The 24,480-nt window shown below is 40.9% G+C and overlaps 3 protein-coding genes across 8 annotated transcripts; 1 reads left to right on the top strand and 2 right to left on the bottom strand.

The window, feature by feature from the left end:
* The first annotated feature begins 3,415 nt into the window (after positions 1-3,415).
* LOC115674399 (gibberellin 3-beta-dioxygenase 1-like) lies at positions 3,416-5,652 on the top strand. Its single transcript, XM_030596786.2, has 2 exons — positions 3,416-4,115; positions 4,942-5,652. The coding sequence occupies exons 1-2, from the start codon at positions 3,628-3,630 to the stop codon at positions 5,519-5,521; spliced, it is 1,068 nt and encodes a 355-aa protein (XP_030452646.1). The 5' UTR covers positions 3,416-3,627; the 3' UTR covers positions 5,522-5,652.
* Positions 5,653-9,551: 3,899 nt separating this feature from the next.
* LOC115674373 (uncharacterized) lies at positions 9,552-16,659 on the bottom strand. 2 transcript variants are annotated; one of them, XM_030596745.2, is made up of 10 exons: positions 16,338-16,659; positions 15,618-15,777; positions 15,082-15,192; positions 14,645-14,824; positions 13,485-13,564; positions 12,767-12,806; positions 12,548-12,655; positions 11,888-11,968; positions 10,915-11,037; positions 9,552-10,007 (listed from the first exon to the last, which is right to left on the bottom strand). In XM_030596745.2, the coding sequence occupies exons 1-10, from the start codon at positions 16,535-16,537 to the stop codon at positions 9,915-9,917; spliced, it is 1,176 nt and encodes a 391-aa protein (XP_030452605.1). In that variant the 5' UTR covers positions 16,538-16,659; the 3' UTR covers positions 9,552-9,914. The 2 variants fall into 2 exon arrangements, with proteins under 2 accessions (XP_030452605.1, XP_030452604.1); XM_030596744.2 differs by having other exon boundaries at positions 15,082-15,195; positions 16,338-16,657.
* A 3,039-nt stretch (positions 16,660-19,698) lies between these two features.
* LOC115674263 (transcriptional corepressor LEUNIG-like) lies at positions 19,699-24,362 on the bottom strand. Of its 5 annotated transcripts, none has more exons than XM_056310592.1 (8): positions 24,291-24,362; positions 24,112-24,190; positions 23,325-23,434; positions 23,086-23,235; positions 21,693-21,848; positions 21,456-21,572; positions 20,573-20,779; positions 19,699-20,144 (listed from the first exon to the last, which is right to left on the bottom strand). In XM_056310592.1, exons 1-8 carry the CDS (start codon positions 24,345-24,347, stop codon positions 19,950-19,952), a joined length of 1,071 nt encoding a protein of 356 aa, XP_056166567.1. In that variant the 5' UTR covers positions 24,348-24,362; the 3' UTR covers positions 19,699-19,949. The 5 variants fall into 5 exon arrangements, with proteins under 5 accessions (XP_056166567.1, XP_056166566.1, XP_056166570.1 ...); XM_056310591.1 differs by having other exon boundaries at positions 23,325-23,467; XM_056310595.1 differs by having other exon boundaries at positions 24,329-24,346.
* Between the last annotated feature and the right edge of the window lie 118 nt (positions 24,363-24,480).

Consider the following 24,480-nt stretch of genomic DNA (forward strand, 5'->3'; position numbering starts at 1 on the left):
TCGACCCTCGTCGAGGATCACGTGACACCACCAAGCGCAACGCTAGCAAGCTTTGCCAAGGGTTGCTCGACGTCAGCAAACTTCACCCAAGCGAGATCTATCTCACCTTGGTTCAAGTGACCTCGGCGCCTCCTTGGCTGGGGTCCCGCGACCCCAATGAGCCTTGCCGAGGTCTCACGGCCTCTGGATGACGCTGGGCGGGTTCCAATAGTCCCTATCCTCTCTTTTTTTCTTTTTTGCTGTAATTTTACTCCATTGAAAAGTTGTTTCACTAAAATGTACCCAGAGCCAATTATTCAAACAATATTTGTTGTTTTAGAACACCTTGAGTTAAAGAATTTTGTCTAGATACAAAGTCATCAAGCTAAAATTTTCCCAAACGCACTCTAAGTACCTTCAGCATAAGAGAAAGGATCATTTGGTCTCGGTTAGACTTTCCCCATATTTCACCTAATTTCAACATAGCGCAAGTAAACTTAGGTGGGTCGGTAATGGTGGAAGAAGTTTATGTACAAGTACTAAAAGTATAGTTGAAAACTGCTTCCAAACATGAAGAGTACTATTTATACCGACAAAAAAGGGCAAACCTCTAGTACTGTGCAGATACCCCTATTTATAAGTTGTTTAATCGATTGACTATGTAACTTAAACCTTGGCCTCGAATTATTATGAATTCTGTAAGTATGTGGATATGCTGTCCCAAGTGTAGTGCCTCTGGGAAACTGATTGACTTGCTGCTCCATTCTCATAAAACCAAGAGAATACTCTTAATCCATCGCCAATCGTCATTTTCTCGCACCTGTGTCACGGGCCAAAAGTATCCTGGCCGAGAACGAGCCTGTGCAGTGCTTGATGAGGCGGAACTGCTTTTCCTCAACATATCGTTTTCAAGGATAATTTGGCAAATTACATTCTCATAATTGACCTTACCGTGCCTAATTTACATCGCATATCCAGTCTCTAGAGCGAGATACAAAACACTTCAGTACAATAATTGGTTTTGGCCTGCCCCATCATTAGGAGAGCAACATTAGCTCATGACCAGTTTGCGAACAAGAGGCAAACCCCAACTTCAGAGATCCTCTAAGATGATAGTCATCCCATCCTTGGATTCATAGCACAAACGATCTAACACCGCTCCCACGAACCAGTTGAATGAACCATTCTCCATTTCTCATACCTCATTCCGATGCCACAAAACCCCACTTTCAGCTCATAGGGGTACGGAAGAATTCGGGTCATGACACTCTTCCCCACACAAATTCTGCAACGTCCTCATTGCAAGCTATTCAGTCACTTCCTCACGTTCTTCAACCATCACCAGCCCTCCCTTGAAACTTATATGAATGGTAAATGCTTGCGCAATAGAACAGGTCACTTCACTCCATTAGTTGCTTCCCTTGATAAAAGTTATTCTTGAATCTCCAGTCACTTGTGCTCTCCCTCGAAAGTGTGGCATCTCAAGCCAATTGTGCTCCAATGGCCGTCATCAGGACACCAGCATCAACTCTCGACCAGTTTGCAGACGGGAACTAACCCTGCCTTCAAAGATCCTCTAAAATGATAACTATCTCATCCGTGCCCCAACGCTACTCTCACGAACCAATTGCATGTGGCCCGTAGCAATTACAATCTTATGCTTACTCTATGTCACTGCATATGAAAAAAAAAATCATTACCTAAATTCATTTCACTAAATTAACTCCAATCACAAGTCAATATATAGGGGGTAAGAACAGCATTGGTGCCAAAACTTGTGTACGGAGGCCACTTTGGTGCCAAAAGTTTCATTTGGATCACTTTAGTGCCAAAAAATTTGAAAAACGATCTTTTAAGTGCCAATTCCGATCTGATTGGTCGGAAATCTGACGTGGCAATTTTTTATTAGTATTTGAAGCCGACGTGGCTCGCCGGAGATACAGTGAGCATGCACAGTCAGCATTTTTTATTTTAAATATTTTTTTTTCTTTTTTCCTTTTTATTTCTTTTCTTTCTTTTTTCCTTCTTTTCTTTTTTCTTTCTTCTCCCTTTGGTCACCGCCGTGTGGGATGGCCACCACGCCGCTGGCCTCGCCGGACGAGGCTGCGCCGCCGCTGCCACGGGCGAGGCTCGGCCGACCCTCGCCGGGCGACGGCGGGCAAGCCCGGCGAGGTCGGCCTCGCCTCGCATGGGTGAGGGCGAGCCCGGCGAGGCCGGCCATGGCCCGGGCCACGGCGGCCTCGTCGGACGTCGCCCGGTGGGGCCGCCGTGGCCTGGGCCATGGCCGGCCTCGCCGGGGCTCGCCCTCACCCATGCGAGGCGAGGCCGACCTCGCCGGGGCTTGCCCGCCGTCGCCCGGCGAGGGTCGATCGGGCCTCGCCCGGACGAGGCCGCCGCCGCCCGCCACAGGAGAGACCGGCCGACCCTCGCCGGGCGGCGGCGGGCAAGCCCGGCGAGGGCTCCCTCGCCAGATTTGGCGAGGCCGGCCGTTGCCCAGGCCACGGCGGCCCCGCCGGACGTCGCTCGGGGAAGGCGACGCCGGCGGGGCCACCGTGGCCCTGGGCGACACCGGCCTCGCCGAACTGGGCGAGGGAGCCCTCGCCGGGGCTTGCCTCGCCCATGCGAGGCGAGGCCGACCTCGCCGGGCTTGCCCGCCGTCGCCCGTGCGAGGGTCGGCGGGGCCTCGCCTGTGGCGGGCAGCGGCGGCCTGGTCCGGGCGAGGCCAGGTGGCCGGCCTCCGGTCACCGGCGGTGACCAAAGGGAGAAGAAAGAAAAGAAAAAAAGAAAAGAAGAAAAAAAAATTCATAAAAGTATTTAAAAAATCGAAATATATACGTGGAAATGCCAAGTAGACTAATTTTTTTATAAAAAAATCCAACTAAGATTAAAAATTTAATTATAAATGCCACGTATTAATTTGGCCGGAATTTCTCGTCGTTGACACCAAAGTGATCATTTTTCCTCCGATTTGGCACTAAAGTGATCCAAATGGAACTTTTGGCACCAAAGTGGCCTCCGTACATAAGTTTTGGCACCAATGCTGTTCTTCCCCCCAATATATAGTAATTAAGACAGCGATGGATTTTGTTAGGAAAAGTGAATGGTCCAATAAATATACATTAGTTTATGTAGAAGTATGATTAGTTCTCCCCAATTTCCACTACATATCATCTAGATAGCAAAGTTCATACTATATTTGTATCCAATTAGTCCCTTTAAGTGGGTCCATTTTTCATTTTCCCACTAGTGGACAAAGCATGTGTCTATTGTCCACACGAGAGCACAAAGAGAGAAGAAAGAAAAGGAAGGAAAAAACAGCCTCGTCATGTAAACACTAAAAACTGTTTGGAGTCTTATTGAGATGCCACAATTTCTACAAATTTTTCTGTTCCCTATTTGTCTTATTCAACCATCCCCCACATCCTTCCAAAACCACATCCAGACACCACTTCTGTCCACCGGCCGGCCTCTTCTCCACCCTATTAACATTTGAACCAGATGTTTTACATTAATGTACTCACTCAATTAGTGTGTGCTTAAGTGCGTGTGTAAATATATACACCCTTATTTGATTAATGAAAGAAGACCGTATCAAAAACCCTATCTTTCCTTGTTAGCTTCTATTTTCCTTTCAAATTCCAGCTTTTCATGGCTACCCTCTCTGAAGCCTACACAGAAACACCTCTCCATCTTCAGCACATCATCCCCATAGACTTTGATTCTGTTGAAGAAGTGCCGCAATCGCATTCATGGCCTCAATCCGGTGACGAGTCTCCAAGGAGGATGCTCGATTTAGATGGCGATCACTTCTCACTTCCATCCGTCGATCTTGATAGCCCGGACGCGATCGAAATGGTGGGTCATGCATGCAAAATTATGGGCATATTCCAGGTCACTAAGCACGGAATCCCTTCAAGTCTTCTGAGGGAGGTCGAGTCGCAAGCTTGGCGGTTTTTCTCACTCCCGGCGAGAGCCAAGGTAAAGGCCCTAAGGTCCCCCGGTGGAGCTACGGGCTACGGCGTCGCTCGGATCGCACCGTTCTTCAACAAGTTCATGTGGCATGAAGGGTTTACCATGATGGGATCGCCATTGGAGCATGCTAGGGAGGTTTGGCCTCATGGGTATCGCAAGTTTTGGTGAGTGATAACTTCCATGCATGGACCATTCATGCACGTAGAGAAGGTGATGATTAGGTAGATGGTTCATTTAGGCATGACTAGGTAGAGCTAGGGTTTGGCTGGAGAAATCTTTCATCAAAGCTTGGTAATAATTAAGAAAGTCTATATAAATCAATAAGTAGATGATAACTGAAAGTACTTTTCATTGAGTGCAAGGAATATGGTCTTCTACTTCAACCCAGAACCTAGTTCAATGCCATTCTAGTACCAAAGGCAAATTAAAAAGGTTAGCTACTATTTTTCCCTAAATTCTTACTTGCATGATGACTAAATTGAACAGTCTTTTTCCCTTCTTTCTAGAGATTCAGATACTCCTCCAGAAAGTAGTCAATTTTGTGATTCTAGTGAACATCAATATCAAAGAGCTAAAAGAGAGGAGAGAGCTCCGTGTTTACTAAAGATTAGAGACACTAAAGCTTGTTATTCAAGCTTCCTACTAAGTGATGCTGAAAATGTCCATCGCATGTATCCACTTCTTTGGTCTTTATCGTTTATGTAGATCTAATAAACCACTTCTAGCGACAGCTTTCAATATGCTCAACACTTAATTTCTTATTTTAGTGAAAGAGTGATTTTTAATAACGAATAATGCTATAGGTACAAGAATGTATTTTCAAAATTTGGTTTTAAAAGTGATAGAGAAGACTCTTTTGATTACTTAGAATATGTCCCATTGGTAAGTCAATTAACTAGTCTTTGGCATCGTTAGCATTATTGATCTTTCTTCTACTGGCCCTAATCATGTTTTTGTCCTCTCTTGTTCTCTTGTGGTCACGTACAACAGTGAAGTAATGGAAGACTATCAGGACAAAATGAAGGCGCTCTCCGAGAGACTACTCGCCATGGTCCTGAAGTACCTCAGCATATCCGAACGCGACATCGACTGGCCGCGACTCCGGGGCAACGCATGCACCGCGCTGCAGCTGAACTCGTACCCGCGGTGTCCCGACCCGGGCCAGGCCATGGGGCTCGCACCGCACACCGACACCTTCCTCTTGACAATACTTCACCAAAACGACAGCGCACATGGGCTCCAAGTCCACAGGGAAGGCCGAGGTTGGGTTCCCGTGTTTCCCATGAACGGTGCACTTGTGGTGAACGTGGGTGACATGCTCCACATCATGTCTAATGCCATGTTCCCCAGTGTCGTTCACCGGGTGATCCCGAGCGAGCATAGGCACCGGCTATCGGTCGCTTACTTTTACGGACCCCCGACAGACTTTCGCGTTGGCCCGGTTCATGGACTCACGCGGGCCTCGGGCCGAGAGGTCACCGCTCGGTTCCGGTCCGTCACAGTGAAGGATTACGTTCAGATGAAGGCCAAGAATCTTGACATGGCACTCTCTATGATTAGGATTAGATGATAAAGAATCAACTCTTGTTTTTGTTCCTTCCTTTTTCCCCTCCCGTCGTCTTCTTTGTAAAGTCTGGTCTTTGTTGTAAGTTCCCAGTCAGGTGCATGACGCATGATTATTCCATAAACTATTTGAACGCACACGTCTCGATGAAACGCCGTTTGTGAAAGGACGAAAGTTCCACGTTTCTGCATTTTAAGAGCGCCCGAAATTGGAACTTACAATTACGTAGTTCATTTGCAAAGCTTCAACAGGTGGAAACCAAAGTCGCCTTAACCTAGACGAAGCAATTATGGTGCGAGTTCTTGTCCTGAGCCTGCGTGTTCGAATTGTGCTTATCTAAACGAGCCAAAAGGAAGAACTCTTCTGTCAACTTTGCCCGCCTCGTATTTTACAAGTTGAAAGGAAAAGAAGAGGACAAAGAAGAAACAGTTAGACACGTTTTGATATTACATTGGGGCTTGGATCTTTCTTTACGCATGTGAAGATGAGACAAAAAGAGCCTCTTGTCCAGCGACTGGAATTTCTCCACCGTCGCTGTTAGCAGCACATTTTTATCTTGTCAAGCATCATCAACATATGATGACAAGATGCGATTGCCACGCTTTAAAGCTTTGCAGACAGGTCTGTGTTCGTTCCCATTAGATCGAACCGCCCTGTCCGGTTCCCGGTCCGATTCCCAATTCCTACAGAGAACGGGCCCATTTAAAGTAAAGAAGCAGATTCTTATGATAAAATATACAAGTTGTACTAATTTACTGCAAAAGCATTCGTTGATTAAGTGGTTATCTTGTTTATTCGTGTTGAAAACCATTATTCAATTCGTGATGGGTTCTAAAGAACCTTTTGTTTTTCTAAAAGAAATTTCAAAACTGGTCTAGAATTGATTCAACTCAGGAACCGGACTGATTTTGAACCGGTTCGTCGGTAAAACTAGCGGTTCTCGCCTTGGAAGCGGGAATTGAACTACTCCTAGGCTAGTTCTAGGTACGCAGAACCGAATCGAATATCCCTAAATTAGGCCCTGAACTGGTGATTCCATGCCAGTTCGTTCTGGTTCCCGGATTGAATTGGATCCTCTGCTCACCCCTATCACCCACGTCTTTTCTTCATCTTATGCAAGAACGGCACCGATATTAAGTAAAATTAAGAATGACAATAACTAAAAGCCAAAATCGGTGTATCAACCGAGCCTCCAGAAGTTAATTGGCTAAGTGGCAAAACGCTTTGTTTGAATAAGGTAATGCCAAATTCAAATCGAAGTACTTCTCAGCTAGAGGAAATTTTGGGTCTAAGTGGTCGGGATGGTTTGCCTATATTTTGTTAAAATTAGCCGAGGCTAATTAAGGTTCAAGATTTTATATGCTATGATAATAAATTATTTATTAAATGACCTTCAAATTTAGGGGCCAAAAGTGCTTTTTTCATTCTTAAAAAAAATACAGAGAATAGTACACGAGGGGCAAAGAAAGCTGGAAAATAGATTGTCACGATCAAGTCAAAAGCAGTAAATTTGAAACCAGACAAGAGTGCACAGTCAAACTTGTCTTCACCTTCCTCTGTCTACAAGTCCTTTCACACGACTTTGTGGTGATCATGTGTCAACTTACGCAAGGGATAATCTTTTTTTTGGTCAAATAAATTACGCATGCAAGGTGAAACAACCAAAATTTCAATACTTAGATAACCAAACAAAAGATTAAATATACACTTTAAGTTAATGTATATGATTTGACATTTGATGGTTATAATAATGAATAACGTAAAAAGCTAATGAAGAAGATAAATCCCAAGTCGATGTTCGATTCACATTCTGGTATCAACAGATTATAACGAAAAAAATCAAAATTTTGATTCAATTTCATTCCAAACGCACTCTTCTAGTGATCCTGTTAGCGGATCAAATGGAGTCTTACTGCAGATATATGTACAAGGGTATGCATGAAGTTCATTAAACAGTAAGGCGGTCCAATTTTCTTTGGAATGTAATGACGAAGATAATAGCTGTTTTTATGACCTTTATCTTATTTTCTTGACATGTATTTGATAGCTAAAACACCAATAATTAGAGCCTGGAAGGCTTTGAATTAGAAAGTAAAATACCTCCAAAATAGACCAACTTTAGCATCAGTCCAAACGAATCTTTATGAAAATGGAGTTTCTCACTTTGTTTGCAATTCCATGGTATGGCAAGCTTATCTCTAAGCTGAATTCTGTGCAAGTTCAAGAATTCCTGGCGTGATTATCATCGTACAAAGTGAAGTGACAGGTTTAAAGAGAAGCAGCTGTAATGTGTTAACAGAATGACTGGTCGGAAGAGTTTGGGACTTAGGCCAAAACTCTGAAACTGTGTTTTTAATGAAGTGTGACAGAGAAAATTAATTAACAATATCATTGCATTAATCTAATATTTTGGAGATGGACTAAGCATTCCTTTTGAGTGGAGTAAGAAATGAAATGAGATTCAAAATCATTCTATGATTGAATGTGTGCTGTTTTTATTTCTCTACCATGCCTTTTGCTCTATCTCATGCCAGTAGATTTAAAGATTTCCCCTGAATTTAAGTTATACCGAAATTGAGGATATCTTGTGAAACCGTGAACTCGAGCCCGCAGCAACATCACTCTTTCTTGATCAGAAAAACCATTAGGAACAAGAGTGCAGCCGAGCATACGAACACAGATTCGTGAATCGGTGTACCGAGTGATGTGATAAACTGTTGTTAAGTAAAGATGACTAACTCTTCTCGTTATTTTTTCTTAGCATTGTTCTTGTTTACTAACCCACCTTCCAAGATCAGAGAGGGTTAGCTCTTCTTTGTACCCTCCTCTTTCTTGTCCTTTTCTGGGGAGTTTGGAAGTGTCTGTGGCTCTGTGTCCCCTTCTCCATGCCTTTTATTTTATTATAATCTGATTTATGTCATGGTGGTGGGGGAGAGGGGATGCATTTTGTCCTTTTCTGAGGATTTCCAAAGTTTTAACTTATTGACAACTAAGGAGACCTTAAAAAACAATGAAATGTGATCAAAAGGATTCCAGTTGCCCATCCGTCCGCCCTGAGACAGAGGCAAATGCTATAGATATTTCTTCTTGCCTAATTCTGTGGCCCACCCAAAATTTGTCCTTTGTAGAAAGAGTTTCAAGAGCATCAAAAAGCAGCATCCAGAGAAGGTGCAATCCTTTCATCCATGATTGGCATACTCAGATATGGATGATTTCATTGTCTCTACTACCTCCTCCATTAATGTTGAGCACAGTGGATCATGAAGTTATAATGTCTTGATTGGTGCATGATGGGACAAAACACTTTGTTCCTTCAATCAAGGACCATTTCAAAGTATGATACGCAATACGAGAACCAATCTTGGCATGGATTGCGGCTCTTCTTAGCTGAATTAAGTAAAGAGCATGCAGCCAAAAGAAGTAAATTAACAATGCAGAGAAAAGCTCTCTTATTTCATTTGTCTTGTTGGGTGCACAACATGGCACTTCCAAGTCCCCTAACACAATTCACAAGTGTCTACAGAAGAAAACACATGAATATGATGGGATGTCAGGCTTAGTGTCGTTTGTGTTGCCCCTTTTGTCCTGATGCCAAAAGGTAACAGATGTAAGAGGCTTAAAATATTCTAGTACAAAGACAAGTGCACAACAATCTCTTTAACCCTTTTGCAATAAGATATTTCTTTTCAGAATTGGACAAATCACCCCATCTTGACATGAGAATTTCAACTACTAGCTAGCACCCTTTTCAATCATATAATATCAGATTAGTGCATATCCACAAAGATTTAAAACCCATAAACTAAAAGAAGTCACAAGTGAAGATATTCTCATCATTTAGCTCGGTTAGGAGTAAAAGATGACTATTGGCAAGACCCGGAAGATTCATGTTGACCAATAGTTGAACAAGAGAGCTTTACATATTTTAAGTTTTTCTTTAAAATAGGGATGATTAGGAAAATGATGATCCAAAGCTAATCAACTTGGATGAATTATTACATAAAGATTTGGCAAAGCAAAGAAAAATGTCCAAAAGTAATCATATTATTATTATCAAAGGTAAGAAAGGTTGTATTTAGATGATTTTACATCATTCAGAACCTGATTATTGACTTTTGTGTTGGCTTTGAAAACCATAAACAACAATTTAAGGCCTTGAGGGAACATCAAGAGTAACTAAAGAATATGTCGCTCCATATACTCTGCAATCATTTACCTGAACATGCTAACTGGGACACTCGATCCATGATGCCCCCACATTGAGGATTTTCAGGATGACCAGATGCATGTAGCCTCAATCCTGCATTGCATAGAGACTAGTTTCCTACGCAGGCATGTGGTACACAGGTCACGTGAATCATCTTTACCGAAGGTGCACCCTCATATTAGTTCCACAACTTCACAAACTTCCTATCACCTCAACTTCACATAGTGTAGCTGCATTTCTGGACTGAAGTTCATTTTTAAGTCTCTGGTTTCTCGTGATTTCCTCCTGGAAATTGGATGTCTTAATTTAGGCTTCAAGTGTATCGCAAGATCTTGAAGCAATGTAATAGACTAAGCTAATGTATAGCTAAGGATTAGAAAACTAGAACGGAACAAAACTAACATAAACAAGATATGCAATATGAATTGGTATCGATTGGTCATAATACTTTATAAAGTAAAACTCGTACGAGAAATGAAACTTCCTCATTGCTGTTGGGTTGTTTGTCATTGCTCCTCCGGAAAGATACTACTAATTTTTCAAACAAATGCCATTTCTTCTATGGTTTCTCTAAATAAGCAGTAAGATATAAGAGAGATCAGATTGTTATTAGTCAATGCCAATTACCCAGTCGATAGAGGATTATAAAACAAGTGGTAATATAACTTGATTGCGCCCTGAACATTAGTTCCTCAGTTGACAGACTCCCAAGAAAATGGAGGATCTGCATCCCTCTTTCTATACATTAAAAGTTCTTTCCCATATACAGATCAAAGCATCCTCAACCACCACTAGGCCAAGACCCTTTTCCTATTTTATTTGGAGCTATAATGTTACTTAGTCCCACTAAAAAGAGGTGAATTAACAACAAGGAAGGGAATAAGTGATTTTATAATGTCAACTTCACATAGAGATCCCACCATGGTATAGAAGGATCCCTCTGTAGAAAGATGGTTCATTTGTAGTTTCCACCACTGTAGACAATGACCTCAAAAAAAAATAAAAGCCAGTAATAGCCTTTCACAGCATTGTCACAAGAACCATTGATTACGGGATCCAACTCTATCATATGAAAACGGAACACATTTGGCTTCTTTATATTAGAATGTGAAGTGAGTAATTTTCTCTAAGGCACGTAAATGAGGAAGAACAGTGTACTTTAGTTAGTTACTGTTCTGCTGCTAATGGTTACCTGAAGAGCTTTCAACAGACTAGAACCACGTCTTTGCCTAGCTGCTGCGGCTGCATACTTCTCCCTGAGTGTTTTACAGACTCTCTGATCTGCCTGGATCCCATCTTGCACTTTCTCTAGCTTCTGCATTACAACACAATCCGTCTGTGCTGACTAATACAAAAAAATACTGCTAAAAGAAGAAAGAGATGAAAACTGACGTATAGCTTCTTCATGCTTTTAAGAAAGTTTGTCACGGGCCTCAGTTTTACAACACATAGTTTAAGCATCTAAGACTTAACATATCTCAGGCTTAGCCAACCCGAAAGTCTTCCAACACCCAACATATCAAGCATTATTTCAAAATTTTCATCATGCCTGTAGAGCTCTCCCAATGGGCATCAGAAAATATGTAAAAGCAAAAACTGGAGAATGTGGTACTAGATGTGTAAGTCAATTGACGAAGTATTGCAATTAGCTGGGTGCTCTAAGAGACCCAAACACCGAACATAAGGAAAAAGATCAATTGGTGAACAAAGTACCAAGACTAAAAAGAAACATATTAGCACCAGTAGTCTTTCTCCCAGTAAAAATTAGATGGGAAAAGTTCTACCAAGAAACCGTCAATTTATGCAAGTTTGACATCCCCGAATATGTTCTTTTAACTAATAAGGCATCCAACCCTATACAGGAAACAGAGAAGAAGTGGACATATTCAGATGTTTGGAGAGACGTGACAAGAAAATATGAGTGAGAAAATGCAACTAAAAGAAGGCAAAAGCAATCTCTATTTTATTCTTAAAACACAAAACCATAGAAGGTTCAGCACAACGCTGATTGTTCAATCATCACTTAGCTGAACATACAGCAGTGATGTATAGTTAGTAAAAATTGCACATAGGACCATATAATTTGCGTTACAGCTTGGTGCAGTGAAATTAACTCTAAGCCAAGCCGGAGGAGGAGAAGGCACAAAGTTTGTATATAATTTTACCTGTTTTATGCCCTTCAAAATTCCTTCCATGGAATCAATAAGTTTCAGGCGACCAGCAGTATCGCTTATAGCATCTTGAAACTGAATGGAATTACCAACAAAATAGTTAAAGGGAAGGTAAAACTGTTAAAAAATTGATGACCAACCAAAGGCTTATGTTTGTGATAACTTCCTTTAAAAAAATTCTAGTAGTAAAACAGCGAAATGGAAAATTTCCTACATCAGCCTTTTAGTAAAAAAGATACTAAATATTGCATTTACCAAAGAAAATGTCGTGACTTAACATGTTGGCTTCTATCTCACTAAATCTTTCGATGCCAAATGTGATCAACAATGCAGCAAATTATAACTCCTTCAGTAGGAGTTTATGATTGTTGTTGAAAAGCACTACCACTTTGAAGGCACAAGATGCTATTCCTTCTAAACCTAATAAAGGGCTTCGCTAAAAGAGAAATTTGTGGGGGCTCCATGAGCCCTTTCAAAATGAATTTCACTACAGCTAGATACTTCTCGTTTGAGGCAACGTTCATGAGACTTGAAGAAAGAAGAAAAGGTATCTGGTAAAATAGAATGATTACAGGAGAGGACGTGGGGAGCACTTCAGAAGAGGAGGGGGAACAGACAAATATTACTCAAGATCTTTGATCTATAATGTTATACCTGGGAATTTAGCGAATTCAATAACGATGTTTCCTTCAGCATTAGCTCTTTAATGTCCAAAAGTGCATTATATGTTGCGTAGTATTTACGTGTTTGTCTATGAATTTCCTGGAAATTAACAAACAAAAAGAATTGTAATTGCAGTGTCAGCACTAAGAATCGTTTACACACAATGTACAAGATACAAAGATGCAAAGCTTCAAAAAATGAACTCCTCACCTCAATATTCATATTCAACTCGGAAAAGCGGCGTTCATACCTGCAAAGAGAGCACTTTGGTTACCAATCCCTAAAAAACTTACTCTCATACTAGGAGAAAAAGTTTTCCCTTAAACCAGACCCAGATTGATCCACTCTGATTTAGTTCAAAACTGAAAACGTGTTAATAATGGTCTGCACAGCAAGTTTGTTTTAAGAGTCAACTAGGAAGCAAATCATCATGTGAACAGGATCAACTATCTAAAGTTAACAAGTAGTAGCAATACTTAAGAGGAGAAGAGAAGGCCTGAAACTAGAGTTTGGATCTCATCAATGCAGGGTCCCATAGCTTAATTCATATTTTCATGGCAGAGCATTACTAACTACATCCAAGAAGGAGAAGAACAAGAATGAAAATAGATTTTGGATCTTCAATTAGACAGGAAAAGAACAACTAAGGAGAAATGGCTAGATGTGTTGGAGCACCAGCACACATTATATGGATTTATAACCTATGTTATGATTTTGACACAGACTACAATGCTAAATAAAGAAAATACCTGTCGCTGGCACCAGAGTAAGGACTAGGAAATGATAAAACTAGTCTATGGAATCAAAACAATGAAATCAGGAGTCAAATTAAAATTGAAAAATCTGGGTGATAAAAGCAGACCACCTCATCATAGATTCTAGAGAAATCCAAAAGACAAAAGTAGGGCAAGGGAGAGGGAGAACATACTGAATGAGTTCCGATTGAGAAGGCACATCTTCAAGTTGCCGCTTTACAGACAATACCATCCTCAGTCTAGCCGCTAGTTCCTACCATTGAGAATACATCATGCACCATAAATGAGAATTGGAGGACCTCTAACTTTCATGTACAAAAGAAGCTCAATAGGTATGAAAGCTAAGCTATATCACTGGACCAAAAAAAAATCAGACATGCAATAGCAAGTCATTTGCTACCGCGTTCTGCCAAAGAAATCAAAACAAAGATAATATCCATTTGAAGAAATCTAGCACTCAAAGGTTGCCTGCAAAAATTGGGGCCCAAGGCCAAAGGATATTGAATTGCCCTACTACGCAGAGAGGGAGCTTCTATACCTTGATCAATGGCAGCAGTTTACTGGATAGATATCAGAATCAAATATGACAGATTTGAAATCCCAAAAGAATTTTTATGCAGTTGATACAACATGGGTTTCCTTTATCAAAATGATTGCGGTCTTATAAGAAAATTTGCATGCACTGTTATAACAACATGAACATAAAATCAAAGAAGAAATCTTGACCAAATTCTTATGACAGGACGAGATTTGACTAGAGCCATCCAATGTCAAATTCAAAGATAGACCAAATTAAATTCACAACAAGCAGAGAGGATATGCAGCGAATTGCACTAGCTAATTAGCAATCCATCTCAAACGCTATTCGTCTCATCCATTGAACTAATGAAAGGGCCCCCAGGAAAGAGAACTTCTATTATGTTTCTGCTCATTATAATCGGTACAAGTTACAAAGGGTTGGCAGAAGAAAGCATCAGCTAAAATTCTTAAGCAGAAAAATTGAAGATGAACACAAAGTAACATAGCAGCTCTTTGGGTGAGATAGAAAAAAAGGACATCAGAATCCCAGCAAAAACTACCTGTTCTCAACACGATCCTTATATCCCTATAACTTGTGATTTGGACCATGCAAAACATTTCAATTCATACACGGACGGTATGAATGATTATTGTTGACTAGCCCCTATAATGCTCAATCACTGACTAACTACCATGACTCAAAAGTGTTTATCAGATATATGCAAGAAATTATGGATTGGTGATATTCTGGCAGTGGACAAATATATACAATCAGATGACATAAGTCCTCGAGGAGAGTAATAAGACCCAATACCTTCTTTGCAAGGTGCAACTTTTCCAATGACATGCTAATACAATGATCTAGATCATCATGGAGACTCTTGCTATCACAGTCGTTGGATATTTTCTCCTCCAAGTGAATAATCTTGGCTTCCAAATCTGATTTCTTTGCAGTGTAGTCAGATTGGAGATCCAATTCTTTCTTTTCCAAGACCTGTAGCCATTCCCATTACATAATGCAAAAGCAGGAGCAAAAAGCTCAAAGTTATTGGGGGAAAAAAGGAAAAAATAAGGATCTACACGTGACAGATGATGAGAGAATATGGTAGGACATCAACATCCTGGCCAAACCCCAGAAAATGAAAAAGGACATTGATTTGAGACTAGATTAACAGTTGGTCCAGGAACAAAAGTATTAGCTTAAAAAAAAGGTTTAGAAACATGTCTACATAGTAGAGGGAGAATATCCACCTTCAGTGACTCCATCAGCAACATTAATCTGTGAACCACAGAATCAACTCTTGCTGCCCTGATTTTCTCATGTAAGAGTTGCATCTCTTCTAAAATATGCATTCTCATCGGCTTCTGGCCAGGAGAAGAAGAAAACTAAAGTTACCACCAGATGGATCTAGCTACCACAGGAAACAGAGAAAAGAGCTTCTGCCTGTTGCAGAAAGTACTCCTAAATAAGTGTTAATCTCTTGCATGAATCCGAATTAATTAGCTCCAACCATTATAGCATCTCACTAAACTTTTCCTCTCAATCGTTGTATCTAGACTCAAAAGTAGTTCTTGGAACACCTAATCCACCATCAAGCTGCCAAAGAGTATTTTCCCAATCTTTAGTGAAAAGTCCTGTGTGAGTATTATGTGTGTCTCTAGAGCAAAGATGGCATGATCCTACTAGCAAGAGAGATTCATTTTACGACAGAAAAGAAGCTACATTAGCACGTAAAGACATAAAACTAGTTCAGAAGCATGGCGCCATACCAATTAGCGAAACTTACCTCATCCCCCATAACTCCATTGCGCATCCGAACATGATTGACCAGCCACTGTGCAACAGGATACACATTTCGGACCTCGAGGTTGTAAATGTCCGAAGCTTGCAGAGGGTGCGGGCAGTTTATCAATTTTAAAGCTTCTTCAACACCGTGACTTGCTTCCCTGAATACCAACACAAACGCCACAAACGCAACGAAAGAAGTTCGATCCGAATACCCAATTACCTTGTGATATGATTGCAAAAGTAGGGCAATATAAACTAAATCGACGTGACGCCCTGAAAAGCAAATAATTTACTTGAGCAAGAAACACAGGATTTAGGCCAAATTGGTCAAGACCCAAGTTCCCCTCAGAACTCATATTAACCAAAAGGAATGCACGCTCTCTAACAATCAACAACCTCAGAACACAGGTGTGCAAACTTCATCTTGAGCAGTGCTATGACGTGAAACTCAAGAGGGCTCACCACACCCCATGCGGTGCCACTGCTATCAACGATCAACCCACTAAAACGAACGAACGGATCGAAACAAAGGAACGTCCTTTCTTTCATCTCCCCCCTAAATGTCTCATCTTAGGACAACTACTGTCGACAGAGGAGCTGTAACCCAAATTGTCAATACAAGAAGCAATACAAATGCGCTCCCCATCTCGCGCGCGCGCGCTGCGCACAGTAGAGAGAGAGAGAGAGAGAGAGAGAGAGAGAGAGAGAGAGAGATTGCCTGATGTTATCTTGAGTTAGAGTCTCAGGCGGAGGGAGGCTGAGCTCGGGATCGACGGCGCGGATGCACCGGGACAGCCCGGCGGCGAGCGCGGCGGCGTCCGGCGGGCGGGGCCGTCGTGTCCGGCCAAGATCGATCGATTCGAGGAGATCGATGACGGGCTTCGGCTGACTCGAGGAATCGGACGGTGGCTCGGCCATCTCCAGAGTCGGAGCCGCCTTTTCGCCGTTAGATCTTCTCTTTACTATTATAGAGCGGATTCGCGAGCCTGAATAACAGGGCTAAAATTGGGTGATAGTGTATTTTCTTTTCCTACTAATTTTCTCGACCTATATAATAACTCAGTGCAAAATAATTTTTATTTTTTGAGTTTATAAAGTTTTAAGCTTTTAAGTGAAAATGGATTCCTTGATTTTTTTTTTTACGGTATCTGTTTCCGGAGATTAATCGACCAAATTGAATCTCTACAAATTTCTTAGATAAACTCGGGTTAAACTAAAAATCAAATGATCCGTGCTTGACCGAAGCTCAATCAAGATCAATTCCGTATCTATGGTAACCTCAATTTATAGATGAGCCCTAGATAGACCGCAAATAATCTCATTATTTATTCCGTATAAGTGAGATTGACAGCTTTAATTCGGTATGAAAAATTGCAGGGACAATGGGATAAGCCCACTGAATATAAATCTTCATTATGTTCTTAATAATATGCAAAATCATCACTTGCCCAAGACACATTCACATTAAGAGAGAGAGAGAAACTAGTATAGTAGTTCATTAACATGGAGAGATGCACACTTTAGCATGTTTGATTGATTTGTGTTTCTTCATTTGAGAGGGAGATCATCATCATACGAGGAACCATCAAGCGTGAATGAAGGCCCTAAGTTTGAGTTACATTCAATTGTTTCTCATCATTCTGACATTATGATCTTCTCCTCAAGCAGCAGGAAGCAAATTAACTCCATGTGATAGAGAGTGTCTAGGTCACGATCATCGAAGTCGTTGGTAAAGGAAATTGATCCGTCTCAAGAGATAACCGTGACATCTAGTTGGACAAGACATCCGCCCGAGAGGTCGCTTCGAACTATCTGGCAAATTCGGCAAACCCACACGGAATAGGAACCTAAGAACACTATACAACGAAAGGAAAATGATGCTAAATGATGCTAATAGTTCCTGAATTTCGGTCTGATGCACAATGTCATCCTTGGGCTTTTGATTCGTTTGATGCGACCTTTGAACTGTTCCTAAATGTTCAAGCATGGTCCTTTTGTTAATCAAACAAGGAAGAAAGTCACCACAAGTCCCTAAACTATTGCGAAATGTGCATAACAAATCCCTCGATTTGATGAATCAAATCTCTCAACAATCCATAACAAAGTTAAATCAATTCTTCAATATTAATCACAAATTTTCAAAATTACACTATTGCCTAGATTTTAGAATACCTTTTTATTTCAATTCATTTCTTAAATAAAAAGAATGCCATCTTTTTATTATCTTTTTATCTTGTTGATCTTTACAAATATTACGGTAGTTCTACTTAAAGCATATTTTAACTTATGATCTTTACGATAGAAAAATCAAAACCTCATTTAGTGTTATATCGAGTTGTCTATTTATTTTTATCGAGATATCTAGATTCTAAACACGATATTAATTTATCAATAGATGCTAATACATTTTTCAATCTAATCTTGTTTCCAATCTTTTAGATAGATAAAATTTCTCAGCCTATGTACTTCTCGTTATTTAAATTTAGTCCAGGAAAAAAGCCCAAACCCTTCATTGCCCAACACAATACATATGCTCTTTCACAAGAGAGGAATGCAACAGATCAACTTGACATTATCGGACCAGAACTATCTCATGATGCAGGAATTTCTACGGTCAATCGCCAGCCGTAGCTCGTTTTGTATGATGGGATTCTGTATTTAGCCCCACCACATGCATAAAACCTGCTTGGTAGGATCAATGAGCAAAGACAGGAGAACCTTCGCGCGGCACGGCGGGTGAACAGCATTATGCACTTCACCGGGCGGGAGGGAGAACGGAACTACGATGAGATCCGTGATGCGGCAAAGGATTTTTAGCTTAAAATGATATGATGGAAGGCGATGCAAGGGCGGGCGAGTCATGATCTCTCGCCCGACCAGTACCAAGTTGATCCAGGATTGAAAGTTCTCTATATCCTACCACCCCAGACCTTCCATTTTCATTGTTCTGGTTGCGGGCCTTCTCAAACAAGTCACAAAGGCAGGCGAGAGCGCGCCGGCAGAGAGGGAGAGAGAGCCTGGGTTCGCATGTTAGTCCCGATGTTGTTTGTGTGTTCTGCCGCCAAACCAACCTACAAAGTGGAGGGCATAAAACAAAACTGACCGGAGAATTTGATATCACCATGAGCCAAGCATTTCAGACGAGCATCCCATACTTGCAGATCCAATTCCCTCCTCGATTCCGCTGAAAACAAGTTGCTTTTACAGCTGCTTCTAGCTTTCTCACTCGACAGCAATACAATATATGGTACCACTATTATATCTTTGAATACGAGGTGTGCCGACGGTGCCTTCGTCGCATCATACAAAACATGTAACAGTAGTGATTTAGTAGAACGCCTTGATTGCAACATATGCAAACACACAGTTATTACAAGAAAAGAGTTTGCCCCCCAAATTATTCACGAATGCATCATTCACAAAGAAATGACGACTTCAACATGTCCACTATAATTTTCACACAGTAACTCTTATATGAAAGACTCCATTTAATCACCCAATGGATGGAATCACCAGAGAGAGTAACTATCTCTTAGGCTGAGATTTCGTATTATCCGTGTGCAGTTATTCCTCGACACAAGAAAGGTAATACCTCAATAAAGACTACAGCAGGGGCCAATAGGCATGCGGCCCTGATGGTAAAAGGGTTTGGGGGGCAGGGACGCTAGTATCACAGGTGCGGGGTTTGACTCCCGTCCTCTATAAGAGGCAAAGTAAAATTTAGAGAGTGGTAAGAATTAGAGATAGGATAGACAAAAAAATAAAAAAAAGATTACAGCAGGAGAATACTTTCTTAGAAGTCCCATTAACCTTTTTCCTTCCCTTCACCCATTCTTAGAGTTGGTAGATCCACTTGTTTCCGAGGGATGGAACCGAAACATAGTTCAATCCATCTCAAGCTCTTAAACACCTAGAAACGCGAGGGTTCCTGGAAATCTGTTTCTTTTGGCCCTTTCAGTTGATGAGAACGAAACCGACAATGAGAATTCCAATCCAACCAAAAAAGTATATGACATCGAAGTTCAAGTAAGAAAGACATGGCATGAATACCAAAGGAGAGAAGTCGGCAATTATCGATGTAGAGTCCTATCCAAGAACATTTCCTTCTCTACGGAAGGCCAAACATTACAGGTCACTGAAGCATTCGCAGAAAGCTTCAGCTTGACAGAAGAAGTCATCCCCCGATGTACAACAACAACGAATGTCACAAAGTTAAATCCCATCGCTCGTGAGAAGCTTTATATTTTTATCAGTGAGACGACACCAACTGGGCATACTGAGGTAACTGATACAAGGACAAAATACAAGAACTTTGATGGGAACAGCAAATTCAGTCTTCCAAACTGAGCGCAGAGGACAAATACCTGGAGATGCCAAAGTAACTCTTCCACAGCTTCACTGTCTTGTCGTGACTAGCTGAAGCAACCAGGCCTGTCACATTTGACACTGCTAATGCAGCAATTAGTCCATCATGAGCCGGCAAAGACATTGTCTTATTCTCGGCCATATTCCAAAGCTCCAGGGTCTGCAGAGAATTTTCAATTAGCTTAAACCAAAGCACAGTGAAACCAAGATCTTATGGGGCAATAGAAGTCTAAAGAGTCTATTCACGTGACTTGTACTTTAGTTAAGGCAAATAGCTTTTGCTGTTCCGTGGCTCTTGTAGAGCCAGCTTCAGAAGCCATGATTCTGAAATTGCCAATTAACCGGCCTTCACTACTTCGAAGGATAGTGAGAAAGATGCCTAATTTGTACAACACAATCACTTGACATTTTAGAAACTCATAAGCCTAATTAGAATCCCAAGAAGCTCGGTAGAAATTTCTTATATAATCCTAAGAATTCATAAGATTTGGGAACATCAAACCATGGACTTACATCTTACTTCTCCTATATACGGAGATATAATGCACATGAAAATGCTAATATAAATACTTCAAACGTGTCACTTACTTGGTAGCATCCAATCACCAAAATTGAAGGATAAGTTGGGTGGAACACACAGGAGTGGAACTTGTTTCCATTGCAGCTCAATTCGCGTACACAGTCCCATTCACTACCCGACCCAACTGCCCAAACTCTCACAGAGTTCTCACTGACAGACGCAAGTAACTCGCCAGTAGAATCCCAACACACAGAATCGATTGACTTACTATGCCCCTGCTTCCAAAATTCAGATTCATGCAGGAACTATCAACATGTTACGAGAAGAAGGAAACAAAAATAAAAAAAGTAACAACTGTGACTATCTCAAAGAGTAGAAAGACCCACTTAAATTAAAAGGCCCTGCAATTGAAAGAGTAACAATTTCAATAAGGATAAGACAGATGCAAATCATAAAATTCTCTGAAAGTTGACACACACCTAGAAACTAATTGTGTCATTAAAATAGCATCCGTAAATGGTGACACATACTTGAACGTCATATACTTAAAAACAGCAGATAAAAAGATGACAAGTTTAGATGACAAACTTTTCACCTACTATTATTTCTCATCTGGATCGAGCCTCAAACCTAGACCTGGGAAAATGACTTTATTAAGGCCAGTTGACTCATACATATTGAGCAAGCCAATAGGGTCACCAAAAGACCCTAGCATAATAAATGAAATATCTCCCTTCACCACTATAAAATTTTGGCTGAGACGAAATAATAGCTTTTCTTCTAATGCTCAGAGAAAGAAAACATATTGTCGTTTAAAATTTCAATACAATAACAGAGCATGAACTACAGCCATCAGTAGCAAGCATACAATGCAATGGCGTAAAATTCAACCGTTAACAATCCCCATTTGACTAGACCGAATAAAAAGGAAAAAGTTACTAAAACTTCAACCTGCAAGGTTTGCCTGCACGCTTGTGTGTCTACATCAAATATATTTACGGCATCATCTGCAGCTGCAGCAAGATACCTTCCAAGATGCGGTTGGAATCTCGTGTGGGCTAGGCCACCCTGATTCACGAGCAACATAAGTTATACGATTTTACAGAACCGAGATGTACTTGATGCACCATCTCACTAAAACCCGCAAGGGACAACACGATTAGTATGATAATTTAGATTGATTTGTACCCTGAATACCCTCGAACAACTGCCATTATAAAAGCTCCAGTATCTTATCTCACCATCCCAATCGCAAGAGCAGATAAGATCATCTCTATCTGGGTGGAAGTCCAGAGACATAACAGTAGAAGAATGCCCCATAAAAGTCCGAAGAGGATAACCAGGCTGAAAGGCACAAATGATCCATTGATATACCATATGCACAAAGACATTTAACATAGAGCCAACAAAAGTGAAGCTAAATACATCCTACCACAATGGGGAAAAAAAAGACGGTCATTTAAATCTAAGCAAGGTCACATGTATGTTTGCCCTCTACATTGACCAACAACTACCAACGCAGGAAACTCTTAAAACATGATCATTATCAGGGTAAAATCAAGGAACCTCGACATTGAGCTTCCAAAAGAATGCATAAAAGCCAAGAAGGATAAATACAATCCTAATAGTTACAGACACTATCTCATGTAAAGGCCACACAACAACTGCAATAGAAGTCTTCACTGGGAAAACGGCAATTCATTGAGCTCTGACAGGATGCTCTCAAAATGATCTATGAAGGAAGTAGCCAAAACTTCACTTGATCATTATCACAAGAGGATACCCATGGCAGAATTTATCAATACCAGCAGGCTCTGGAATGCCAGCTTCAAGGGTAACAAGAGGAGATGATCATCTCATGCAAAAAAGTGTGGAAATATAGAGAATTTGATGTATTAAAGCAACTCTCTAGGTTTTAAACAAGAGTCAGATTGCATAACCATTCACATGGACACTTAGGCAATAATTCCTAATATCAACTCAATATATATATGTTCCCAAAATTTTAATGTTCAGATTTTAGAACAATGGCAACCCCAATTAGGCTACAAGCCTAAAATCGACCACAGAGTCATTTCTTATTGATGTTGCAAGTGGCAACAAGCTAAAGACGGGGATATGTGAATATCTAAATAATAAAAGGTGACCAGCTTTAATTAAAAGTCCTGCTCCATTCCTGTAAACAACCAAAATCTTCTGTGGTCATCTCTAAGGGACAGACTACCAACTTCTTCACCCTTTGCCATCATGCACTAACTATACATTCAAAGTCCTGTCAATTAACTCATGCTAATACATCTGCTTGCTTGGAGCGACAAGTGTAGATCATGTTCTAAGTAACTTTCCAGGGTATGTGAAAAAAAAGCTTTCATCAGATTGTTCATTCCAGAAACAACAAACTTGTAACAGAAGCACTTATATCATAGTGGCAAAAGTTTTGAAATGTCATCAGTACATATAGTCAGACAGGCACCTCGTGTAGTTCAGTATATCAGAAGGCTGTTGCAAGAAGCTTCAAAGACAAAAGGAATTGAAAAATCTAAAAAAACACCAGTGTCAATGAGATATTATGTTCACCAACATTGTCAGCATCCCAGACTCTGACAGTCTTGTCAAAAGAAGATGTTGCCAGGCGTGGCATGGTTGGACTAAATCGAACATCTGTGATCAAAGAAGAATGTTCTTCCAGAGTTGTTTTTGTCTTTAAAGTATCTGCATGCCACAGTACAGCCTGCATAATCCAGAAATTGAACCATCCCACATCAGACTATGGCAGAAGACAGCATATCATCATGTCTACATATAACTGCCCGTACTTACTTTCTTATCATGTCCACCAGTAGCAAGCAGTTTCCCGTCTGATGAGAAGTGGCAACAGACAACCTTGCCGGTGCTTGCTCGAATAGTACTCACTTCAGTAAATGAGAATTCTGTAGCACCAAATTTGAACACTACGAGTGAAACTGCGGAAGACACTTCATCATTCAGCCTACTAGGGAAATGATTCTGAATCAAACCTCAATTAGTAGGACCTGAGAATGGCATCTAAATTAACAACAAAGAAGAACATCTTAAGGTAAAGTTCTTCCATTAATTATCTAAAGATATTCGTCACGATTTTATGGTTACTGACAAATCACCTCGAGGAAAGTTATACTCGACTTCAAAGGCGGGCTAGTTATCATCATGTGACAACTGGTGACATTGGGTTCTTTTCCTTCTTTCCAGACAGATAGAAAGCGATAGAGAGAGATTACAAATTATCTTGTCCGTTCATTAGTCAAAGGCTTGTCGTGAAAGTCTTTTTTCTTCGTTGTAAATTAGTTTACTGAGTTTGGTCCTTTTTTCTGCTTATGCTACTTATGTTTCTCTGTTTGTCGGTCAAAGGTAAGTCCTTCTGAAACTCTTACGTAGTTGGTTCTGCATGGTTCTCTTCTGTTACTACCAGCTAAACTCTGAGCTCATTGAAGCCTCCAAGAAATAGGAGGCTAACAGATTTCTTTCACTGCCATACACACAACAGATGCAAATTTGGAGCAGAAAACAACAGTTACTAAGATGGGCATGTCACCAAAATTCCTCATCAACGGGGAGAGTTCTCAGGCACCTTCGCTGACATCCATGCAGCGACCAACAGTATGTCGACGATCTGTCTCATCACGAGATACAAGTCGATCCATTTCTGCCTGCAAGCGAAGGTCCAGATCAATACGGAGCAACACAACAACCGAATTCATTCTAGAAGACCATCGCCAATCAAAAGGCAAAAGTCTAAATCTGGCTGACCGACTTATACGAAGGCGATGGAAGACTTCCACCAGTACCATCAGCGCCAAACATCATTGACGGCTTGGTATCATGTTGGGGCTTGGATCTTTCTTCACGCCATGTGAGGATGAGACAAAAAAAAGAGCCTCTTGTTCTGCGATGGGAAAATTTCTCCACCGTCACTGTTATCAGCTCATCTTTATGTTCT

Source organism: Syzygium oleosum, unplaced genomic scaffold (genome assembly GCF_021117445.2).
Source record: "Syzygium oleosum isolate NSW1041296 unplaced genomic scaffold, Sole_v2.1 Sole_v2.04, whole genome shotgun sequence".
NCBI classification, from domain to species: domain Eukaryota; kingdom Viridiplantae; phylum Streptophyta; class Magnoliopsida; order Myrtales; family Myrtaceae; genus Syzygium; species Syzygium oleosum.

Bases quoted from the DNA above. Each gene is read 5' to 3' on its own strand.
- LOC115674399 (XM_030596786.2), top strand. From the start codon at position 3,628: ATGGCTACCCTCTCTGAAGCCTACACAGAAACACCTCTCCATCTTCAG. The intron at 4,116-4,941 runs GTGAGTGATAAC...CACGTACAACAG, and splicing joins CATGGGTATCGCAAGTTTTG to TGAAGTAATGGAAGACTATC.
- LOC115674373 (XM_030596744.2), bottom strand. From the start codon at position 16,537: ATGGCCGAGCCACCGTCCGATTCCTCGAGTCAGCCGAAGCCCGTCATC. The intron at 12,656-12,766 runs GTGAGGAGTTCA...GTTAATTTCCAG, and splicing joins AGTTGAATATGAATATTGAG to GAAATTCATAGACAAACACG. The intron at 11,969-12,547 runs GTATAACATTAT...AATTCCATTCAG, and splicing joins TGAATTCGCTAAATTCCCAG to TTTCAAGATGCTATAAGCGA.
- LOC115674263 (XM_056310591.1), bottom strand. From the start codon at position 24,347: ATGATGTTTGGCGCTGATGGTACTGGTGGAAGTCTTCCATCGCCTTCG. The intron at 23,236-23,324 runs GTAAGTACGGGC...TGGATTATGCAG, and splicing joins CTGGTGGACATGATAAGAAA to GCTGTACTGTGGCATGCAGA. The intron at 21,573-21,692 runs GTACAAATCAAT...CTCGTGAATCAG, and splicing joins GTTGTTCGAGGGTATTCAGG to GGTGGCCTAGCCCACACGAG.